This window comes from Alligator sinensis, unplaced genomic scaffold (genome assembly GCF_000455745.1).
Source record: "Alligator sinensis unplaced genomic scaffold, ASM45574v1 scaffold1295_1, whole genome shotgun sequence".
Taxonomy (NCBI): domain Eukaryota; kingdom Metazoa; phylum Chordata; order Crocodylia; family Alligatoridae; genus Alligator; species Alligator sinensis.
Window position 1 is genome coordinate 2,346,065 of NW_005841880.1, and position 9,836 is coordinate 2,355,900.

Genomic DNA, 9,836 nt, shown 5'->3' on the forward strand with positions numbered 1-9,836 from the left:
CGCAGACACCCGAGCTGTCGCCGCCTCGCGCGGGAGGTGCCAGGGTGGTGCGTGCATGTGTTTGCATGGGGGAAAGGGGCTGTTAATTGGCACATTGTGGGCTCCGGCGCTAGGCTTTGCTGCCGCCTTCTGAAAACAGGCCCTTGTTTGAGCAGTTGGCTGGGCCTTGCGGGGAGAGCGTTCACGGGTCACTTCTCCTCCTTTGTCAACTGCATTCTCCCCGTTCGCTGCTCCCGGCACCCCCTCCTCCTCCATGCAGCGCTCACATTTGCACAAGATGCTCGATCCCACCACTCGCAGCCTTTGCGACGGGAGGGAGTTGGGAGCTCAGCTTTTCACCCAGGGGATGGGGATACAGAGGGCTGCTTCCCGAGATGCTCCCATGGGGGGAGGGATCTGGGAGCCATCGGCCCCCTCTCTGCCTGCTCCAGGGAGCCGAGCTAGAAGCTGCGAGGTTGCAGCGGCTATTTAACCTCATGTCGGGGCCTTCTTCGTTTGCCTGCAGAACGAGGTTTGGCTGCAAGCAGCCCCGGGCCAGATGCCGATCCCAGTTCGGCCAGTGTCGTCCCAGCAAGCAAGCAGGGAGGCTCGGGACTTAAAGCCCAGTGCAGAATCAGGCCCGCTACCTCCTTCAGGACCAATCCTGCGAGAGTCCCACATGTTCAAGTGAATCGGGAGCCCTCGGGCAGCAGGGTTGGGGCACAACCGTGCATCAATGTGAGGCAAACTTTAGGGCACCCCCCCACCCCCATCCAGTACTCCCAGCTCCCTACGGACTCACCGAGCGACTCACTTTCTGTGCCTCAGTTTCCCCAACCTGCAGTCCGGGACATCAGCATAGGCCTGTCTGCTGCAAATTGCTTCAGCGAAGGGTGCTACCAAAAAAGAGACCATCGTTAACTGTTATTAGTGACTTTAAGTCTAAAACCAGCCACGCAGGCACCCAGCTAGTAACGCACAAAGCAATGCACGCACCCGCGACTGGCTCACACAGCGGCTAAGCCCGCGACCGGAGCCCAGGCGCAGTTGCACCGTTCAGAGATGCAAACCAGGGGCAGAGCAGTATCTAATACCCCCTCCTCATTACAGGGCTCCACAAGGACCAGGAGACCCAGTGCTTAAGCTGACACAGCCTGACCCACCTTCTGGCACCAGGGGCCCGGGTCCTTGCAGACCCCGACAGGTGGGATCACCAGGGTCCTGTGCAAACACCCTCCAGGCTGCTCTCAGCATCACCCGGATTCAGGCCTGCCCAGTCCGGCCAGGGGCTGCCCGGATCAGCTCGGGGGAGCGAGGCTGCAAAGAGGACACTGAATATGCAAAGCACTGCATTCAGGAGGAACAAAAAAAAAAACCCCCCCAGATTCCTGCTTGGGGGGGGGCAAAAAAGCAGGAGGGGAGAGAAGGGGCTTCTGCATTGAAACAAAGTGCTGGGGCATAAGAGGTGCACAGCCCACTCTGGGCAAGGAGGATTAGGGCAGAGACTGCCCCCCCCACCTGCAACAGGGGACCCCATCCTCCACAAGCACCTGATGCGGGGAAACATCCTGCCTGCTCCCGCCTATAAACGAGCCATAAAGGGCCTTCAGTGGAGCCTGCAAAGCAAAGTGCGGGGCATTGTGGGAGACCGGGCTTTATGAGCCAGGATTAACCGCCCTAATCGGCTTCAGGTGCGACTGGCTCCATTCCCGGGAACGGGCTCCACAGAAAGGCTCTTGTCAGTGGCCGACGCAGGCTGCTGGTGTTAACGATGCAGCCAGAGCTGGGACGCAGGGGGCCAGGGCCTGGCTGCCGGCTGGAGACGGGGCACTGGGTTTTATTGCCCCTGGGGGCCATTCAGCTGCTCCCTGCTGCAGGGACTCAGGGGTTTTTTTTGGGGTGGGGTTGAAAATGTTTCGTGTCCCAAGTCCAATCAGCCAAATCCGTTCCAAAATCCATGTGAATCCTTCAAGAGCCCTGCTACCGGCAAGCATCCTCCACCCCCGATACTTCCAAATCCTTTGGCGGGCATCCGACGTGCAAGCCCAAGCCTAGAGACGTGGGGTTCGGACACCCCCAAGTTTTGCTTGCCCTCAGCTGTATGGCTGCAGGAGCAAGCTAGGGAGGAGTCTCCTATTCCCTTAAAGCCAGCGTGTAGCCGAGATCCTCCCACTGGAAGTCGAAGTGGGAGGCTAACTATGAGGAAGTCCTGTCTGCAAGCAGACCAGGGTGCAGCCCTCCACTACACAGTGCTTTTTTAATTGCATTACCTCGGTCAGGGTACTGCCCCCTGCCATGGTCGTGGTTTTCCCCCGCCAGTAGGAAAACCACGTTGGTGGTCGTGGTATTTCCCTGGGCAGAGCTGGGGTCTCCCCCTCTGCAACTCCTGCCAGCATCCCCTGCACTGTGAGGACGGGCTCCTCTTGGCTTGCCTTGGTGACAGGGAGCAAGTCCCTGAAAGACCACCTTGCTCCCTCCTCCTCCTGCAGCCGCTCAGAGTGGTTTCCCTTCCCCTCCTGCACACAGCTCTTCTTTCCAGACACCTGGCAGCTCATCTCCACGCTGGGGACGTGTCATAAAAATGGACTGAAATCTAGTGATTTTTCATTGCATCATGGCAGGGTATAAGATGTGTCTTAATGTAGACCTCCATTTTCAGCACAAAGCATGTGTCATATACATCAGATAATATGGTATGTACAGCACTTAGCATGGTGGTGCCCTGATCTCCGCTAACACCTCTAGCTGACTGCCATACCGGCAGCACTATCATGAGACAGGTCCTGAGTGGCATCCTACAGCCCACCCCCACTTGTTGAATGCCAAGAGGATGCAATGGGGAATGCATTGGGATTGACTCCAGCACAACCTGGCTCAGGTGGAAACAGCCCCTTTATTGGAGAGGGGTGGCATGACCACTGGCTCCCAGTCCAGTCGCTGGGACATGGGGATGACGAGGCTTGCAGCTGCAGTGCCAGGGCAAGGTGAGGAGCAGGGAGCCGATGCTTTCCATGCCACGCAGCTGAGCTGGCGCCGGCTGCTGGATGCTGCCACCTCGTGGTGGCTGGGCAGCCCCGACTTGCACAAGGAGCCCCTGCTATTCAGAAATGCTGGGGGTCACTGGTGGTTGCGGGTGCTCAGCCCTTCTGCCGTCTGCTTGTCATGTCCTGATCCTTTAAATCCCCAATGGGATTTAGATCTGTCCCTGGCAGCTTGGGGTGGAGGGTGGTATTGGCTTGGGCACAGGCCTGGGAGAATCCTCCTGCTCCTCTGTGGCATGGGAGGGTGTTTTGGGTCCTCTGCATCCCTGCTGCCACCCCAAGACAGCCCCACATTTCAGGGCAGTGTTCCCAGAGGGGATCCCCGGAGGAGGGGGAAGACAAGGGTGGATGGAGCTTGCTCAGGGCCTGAAACGGGCCGAGTACCCACCTTAGAAGCTGAGTGTGTCCCTCCTGTAGGGGCCCAAGCCTCTGCTGGCCTGGCCTGAACCCGTCCCAGAGCCTGGCTCGACCCTTTGGAAAGGGGCTGGAAGAGGGCTCGGAGCCTGATCCCATGAGGCTGGGGGCTGTCGGCAGGGTGGAGACAGGAGTGGGAGGAAGGTCTCCTTCCTGCGTGAGGGGAGCAGTGGATTCTGTCCCCAGGTGCGAGAGGCTGGAGGCTGGGGTTGAGAGGAGAGCCTCGGCCATAAGCCAGACATCAGAGGTGGGATTGTGGGAGGCTGAGACAGAACTGACCTTTGGGCCCAGGGGGGGATGCAGAGAGGGAGCAGAAGGGGCTCAGCTGTCCAGGGAAGGGGTCACAGCTAGCATGAGGGTTGGACGCTCGGCCCCCGACACGTTCCCATTTCAAGGTCCTGATCCTGGTCCTGCCGAAGCCTGTGACTGAGCTTGGCCCCGATGGAAGCAGAAGGCCCAGCGCCTGGGTGGGCAGGGGCCAGGAGTGGTGGCTCTGCACTGCTCAGGCGCTGGTGTAGTTATAGGAGCTCTGTATCACCCAGTCCCAGTGGCTGGGGAACCAGCCCCGCATGTAGCACAGGGGCTCCAGCCACCAGGGGTAGAACGCTTCCCGCGCCCGGGTGGCACCACCACGGAGGATGGCGAGCGCAGCTTCGGTGGCAGGGAGGGCATCCATGTACACAAGGCCCCTGAAAGGGAACAGTCGCTCAGTCATTCACCCTCCCATGGCTGGCACTGCCCTTCTCAGTGCAAGCAGGTGTGTCACAGCGGCCAAAAGGTCTGGACTAGCCCAGGGCTGTACACATCACACGCAGGCCTACAGACATCCATGCACACCCACAGGGATGCACACGCACTCCTGCATGCATGGATGCAAACAGCCTGGAGTATGCATTGTGTGGAGGCACACGCATAAGCCCAGACGTGAATGCAACGTGTTGTCTTGCATATCACCCACGTGGCTTCATACATGTTCATGCATGCACACACATGGACAGAAGTGCCCTGCATGGACCTAAATCCTGTTGCAGCTACATGTACACACCTCGTCTTCTCCAGTGCCGTCTCCGTGTCGATCAGCCCCAGGACGCAGAGAGTGATGCTCACGTCTTTCTTCTGCATGGCGAGCTCATGGCGCAAGGAACTAAAGAACCCATCCAGGGCAAATTTGGTGGCAGAGTAGGAAGTGGCAAAGGGGGTTGCGATTTTCCCTAGGAAGAAAAAACGAGAGAAGGGGAAACCCAGAGGAAATTGGGTCTGAGTGTGAGGCCCTGCTGGGAGAGGAGCCAGAGCAGGGAGGATGATCTGAGCTGCGTGGACCCACTGCTCCAGCTGGACAGGCTTCCCATCTCCAGCAGAGGCAGTGTGAGACGGTTCCCTTCCAAAAATGCACCAGGGGAAAGTACTCCTTCCTGACCCCGCACAGCCACTGAATAACCTAATATTTGGCCTCTCACCCCAGAGGTGGCTGTCTTTTAGCCGTGTCCTTGAGAGCCCACGTGAAGTGCTGTGGGGGTCAGCAGCCCAGACAAGCTCTAGCAAGGGGCAGTCAGACTCTGAATCGAATGACTGTGGCAACACTGGTTGCGGACTGGGAGGAAGCACAGCATGCCGGGAAGTGCAGCCCTCCTGGATCATGCTTTGTGGAGGTCACAAACTCACCTGAGATGGAGGACACCACAACCACGGAGCCTTTGCTCTCCATCAGGACCGGAAGCGCAGCCGTCGCCAGGGCCACGTAACTAAGGAAATTCACCTATGGAGGCAGGAGAGGGGGCATGAGAAGAATGAGAAAGTCGCCGTTCCAAATCTACACCCCTCCTGAGCTTACCTGCAGTGTGAATTTACAGGTAACTCTTGGCCTAAGTTTCCCCCTGAAGTTGGGGTGTCGCCCCTTGCTACTCCACTCTATCCCCAGCCCCCAGCTTCCACTTCCACATTAATAAAAGATTCAAGCCTTCTCATTACCAGGTCTCAGCAACCCCATGAGTCTGCCCCTCTGGGGTCCTAAAACCTGACCTCAGGAGGGCTCCACAGAAAGGCCCAGCATGGATAGACATGGTGCAAGAGCCAAGGCCCTGTAACACAACATCAGTCAGGTCCTACAGCAGCACGTACCTTGGCAATGAGACGGACAGACGAGGGCAATGCTCTAATCAGTTCAGCTCTCTACCTGCAGGCTTTCAGACCCCTCCTCCCCCTTTCCCTCCAGTCAGGAGCAAAGCATCACAGGCTTTTTTGTTTCACCCTTTCTGGAGTCAGAGGGCCCAACTGCAGCCCTGCCAGAAGCCAGCGGCTCCTGGGAGCTGCCCCCAGCTTGATCCCCGCAGGGGCCAAGCCTCCCTGCCCCTCTCCTCCACCCCCAAAGGACTCCTACCCTGAGAAAACCCACCTGCAGAAGCCAGCGGGTGTGCTCCACATCCCCATCCCACATCTGGAAAGGGGTCACACCAATGTGGTTCAGCACCAGGTAATCCAGGCCCCCTGCAGGCAAGGGGGCAGTGAGAGTTGAGTAAAGCACCCCCCACAAGTCAGGCAGCCAGGGGCTGCGAATTGCAGCACAGAGGCACACTCGGGGCTTCACAGGCCAGATAAAATGGCCTGGATCTGGCCCACAAGCCGTAGGTTGCCAATCCCTGACACTGCTTTTCCCCCCTTACACATGCACAGCAAGAAGGGCTGGCTCTGACCAGCTGAGCTCACAATACACAGTCTGGGTCCTGCTTCATGCTGCCAATCCAAACTCTCCTCCTCTATGCACCCATCACTGACCAAGGTGGGGAAACAGAGGCATCGTGCTCCTGCGGTGCGGAGGGCTGAATAGATACCCAGAGAGATGGATGGGAGTGCAGAACGAACCACGATAACCTGCAGGTCAGGCAGGGCACCCAGGAAAGCTAACGCTGCACATCTGGCTCTCACCCATGCAGACCGGCTTCATGAGTGCAAGATGCAGCAACACACACCCTGTGGAAAAGGAGGTGCAGCAATGCACCCCCCTCCCCGGACCCAAGCTCACGGTGAATTGAAGCAGATGCTTAAAGGGAACCGCAGAGTAAAGGCAGTTTGGTGGGGATCACTGCCGTCAGCTTCTCCGATCACCTCTGACCCCATGTCACCTCCTTGCCCACGCAGCCGCCACGGGGACAGTGCTCTGCTCTCAGCTGGGTTGGATCTCTGGGATCTGACTCACTGAGACCCCACCCCGCTGTTTCCTCCTCCCCAGCATCAGTTGCTTTTCTTCTAACAGACCAATACTTACCCATCTTTTGCACAGCGAACTGCATCACCCGCTCGGGCTCCGCAGGGGAGGACATATCAGCTGGGATGTAGAAGACCTTCTTGGCTCCCAGCTGCAGACATCTCTCCATCACCTGGAGAAATGACCCAGATAAACCAATTGAAGTACATTATCAGGGCAGGGGCAGGGAGCTTATTTCCTACTCACCTCCCTCTTTTCTTGCCCTGGTCAAGGATGAACAAAGACACACTTTTTCCATCCAAATTTATAATCACACAACCTACAGGGGACCAAATTCTGCTGATGCACTCAAGTCTTGTTTACAAGGGGGAAATGAACTGGAAAAGTTCTCTGTGCGGACACTCGCAATCTGCTTTCCAAGTGGATTAATCTTAAAAGAAAAAAACCTCTCTTATTCTGGAATAATCGTGCCAACATGGAGAGCTATTCTGGAATAGCCAGTAAGCTGGAAATCCATCCTTTTCCTTCAGCTGGAATACTTTTCAAGTGTAGACAAGCCTGAAGGAGCCAGGTCCTTTGACGCTGTCACAGCACTGTTTGACATGGAGGAATGAGTCAGGGGTTGAAATGTGATGCTAGGCCTTAGGCTTGTGACCCCCTGCCCTAGAGCAGAATTGAGCTCGGAGCTGTCGAGATGAACGTTACACCATTCACACAACCTCAGGGGCATTTGCTCTCAATGTTGCTCCACCTTGTTCTTCCGAGAAGCCTGCTCTGAATGTCCAACCTGTTCCAATGACCCTGCACAGGTCAGGCTCCCTCCTAGATCATCTCTCCCACCATGCATCCAAATCTGATGAGGGAGGTGGTGCAGCCTAGGAGTCAGATGGTGGTACTGCCTGAGAGGTGTGAATGTGGCTGGGCAGCTCACCCATACCGGTTTGATGGAAAATGTCTGACCTGCCCTACATCCTCATTGTTTTTAGGCCCATGTCATCAGCCCTGCTGCCCTCTACCATGTGAAGGAGGTCTCACCTTCTGCAGCACAGCCTCCCTCCTGGCTGTCAGCACTATTTCGGCACCAAATCTGGAATAATGATAAGCCATCTGCTCTCCGATCCCAGCGCTGGCACCCGTCAGGAGCACGCGGGTGCCGGAGATGGTTTCTGCGGGGTGGAAAGAGGAGTAGCAGCAATGACTGAGGGGTTCAGACCAGTGGCCACAAGTCTCTGTGCTTCTCCAGAGCCAACCAAGATTCAGGATTGGGCTGGAAAACCCAGGCTGGGTGGGAAATAACATGGGAATGCTGGTCCAGCAAGGGCGGGGAGACCCTTCTCCTTCTGAGTGGCACCTGGAAAGACAAAGTCTAGCTCTGACCAAAATTTCGGATCAGTCCCTGGGTCACGTGAAACCCTATCCCACTACAGCTGCTGGGCAGATTTGACTCCCCTATCTCGCTGCAGTCGAGACGCCTCCTTTTGTTGTGACCAATTTGCTGAATCATTACGCCTCCTGTTCCTAATGAGGCCATCCCTTGCAGACATGTGCAGCCAGGAGCCAGAGCTCCCAAACCCTCCTACCACTGACCCCCACCACCTCTGCCTCCCTACAGTGCTGCCACCCCCCTGCCTCCTCCTCCGCCGTGTTTCCACTTGTTTTCACAGGTCTCCCAGCTCCCATCTGCCGCCGGCTACAAGGAGAAGCAGTCCCGGAGAAGCAGACGACTCTCTCCAGATGAGAACGCCGCAAACCACCGTTTCAAAACTCAGCCTTTTTTTCTCCCCCAGCAGCTTCTGGCTCTCGCTCTGTCCGTTCTGGCCTACCTGGGTTAAAGGTGTCTCTCCAGAACAAAGCCAGGAGCCCGGCGGCAATCCCAGCTGCCCACAGCGCCTTCCATCTTGCAGACATTTCCCCTGCGGCGCTAGACGACAACGCAAGGGCAGAAGCCTCAAGGCTGAGTCCCGTCCCAGCGCCGTTCAGCTCTGCCCCTGAGGAAAGAGGACAAAGTCTGGGCCCACTGCTCCCTCGTGCAGGAGGCAGGGAGGTCCTTGGGGTTGCTGATTTACCTGGAGGAGACAGCTCTGCCAGGGGACCAGGTTGCAAAGCAGCTGCAGTTCCACTGAGCCAGGAGATGGGAGCTGCACAACCCTGAAAACAGAGATAAAAAGGAGCAGGGCCACCTGACTGATGATACTCAGAGGCGAGCATCCTCTAGGAGGAACAATGCCCTGCTATTGCAGAGACATGGGAATTTCATCCTGTCCCCCCCGCGGTGTTTGGCCTTCTGCAGGCTCATTAGGGCCAGATTTCGGTGGCACTTGGGTCAACCCAGTCAAAGCTCGTGTCAGGGTTACAACAGCCTCTCTCTTGTTGCCTTGGATGCATGGTTTGGATGAGGCCCCTTGTCAAAAGATGAAGGGAAGTCACAGAGCGAGGAGCAAAGTCTTGCGACGGTCGGCGCAAGCAAGTTCCCCACGACCAAAACCTCGTTACCTCGGTCTCTAGGGAGACGAGGCTGCAGCCCGTCCGTGACCCGGACCTTCTTTGCAAGCTTGGACGCAGAATTAAGATACGGCTACAATTCCCTTCGTTTTTATCACCGCTCAGTCAGGGAGGAAATACAGGACTGGCACCAAATCTTCTTGAACGCAGAGTTTCTCTCCTTTTGCTTCAGCCCAATATCGACAGATGACTTATTTTAATAGTCTAATCGTTGTTCTCCGATTGGTTTTATTCAGATGTCTTTGTTTCACGCCAGTTTAAGGAACTGAACTGAACCAGCTCTCGCGGCCGTAGAAAGGGTCGGTTGGGATTGATGCGCCTGCGCGAGTCCCACGCACGCCTGGAGGGGACGATCCCTTCACCGTATTTATATTTCCAAGTGGCAAGCCTGCTTGATTTGTATGACTCATCTAAGAAACAATGCAAATATCTACTAGAGACATTTAATTACACTAATGACTGCAAGCCAAAGTGACGGATACAGTGTATGTATATCTAATTTTGGGTGAGCTATGCTGTATAAGCTGCATGCCCCACACCCACGCTGCTTCCTCCTGGGTCCTGCCCAGTCCCACCTCGCAGAGGCTGCTGGGACAGCTCTCCCCCAGGCGGGGATCACATGACCCCAACCCGGAAGCCAGGCCGCTGCCATGCCAGCTATTGAGGCGGAAGTGCGCGCTGCGGCTGGGGCGGGGCCG

At 56.8% G+C, this 9,836-nt stretch overlaps 2 protein-coding genes across 5 annotated transcripts in view; both read right to left on the reverse strand.

The window, feature by feature from the left end:
• Window positions 1-2,000, reverse strand: part of LOC102387993 (repulsive guidance molecule A-like) — a 30,218-nt gene extending 28,218 nt beyond the window's left edge. Inside the window, exons 1-3 of one of the 4 annotated variants that reach the window (XM_014516842.2) lie at window positions 1,530-2,000; window positions 1,143-1,296; window positions 782-875 (exon numbers count right to left, since the gene is read on the reverse strand). The gene's annotated coding sequence lies outside the window, so the exon portion shown is untranslated. The other 3 variants (XM_014516843.2, XM_014516844.2, XM_014516845.2) reach the window with 3 other exon arrangements.
• An 815-nt stretch (window positions 2,001-2,815) lies between these two features.
• HSD11B1L (hydroxysteroid 11-beta dehydrogenase 1 like) lies at window positions 2,816-9,227 on the reverse strand. The gene is made up of 9 exons (XM_006017479.2): window positions 9,130-9,227; window positions 8,703-8,784; window positions 8,460-8,624; window positions 7,672-7,802; window positions 6,697-6,808; window positions 5,827-5,918; window positions 5,097-5,190; window positions 4,480-4,645; window positions 2,816-4,123 (listed from the first exon to the last, which is right to left on the reverse strand). The coding sequence occupies exons 3-9, from the start codon at window positions 8,542-8,544 to the stop codon at window positions 3,937-3,939; spliced, it is 867 nt and encodes a 288-aa protein (XP_006017541.1). The 5' UTR covers window positions 8,545-8,624; window positions 8,703-8,784; window positions 9,130-9,227; the 3' UTR covers window positions 2,816-3,936.
• Window positions 9,228-9,836: the final 609 nt, after the last annotated feature.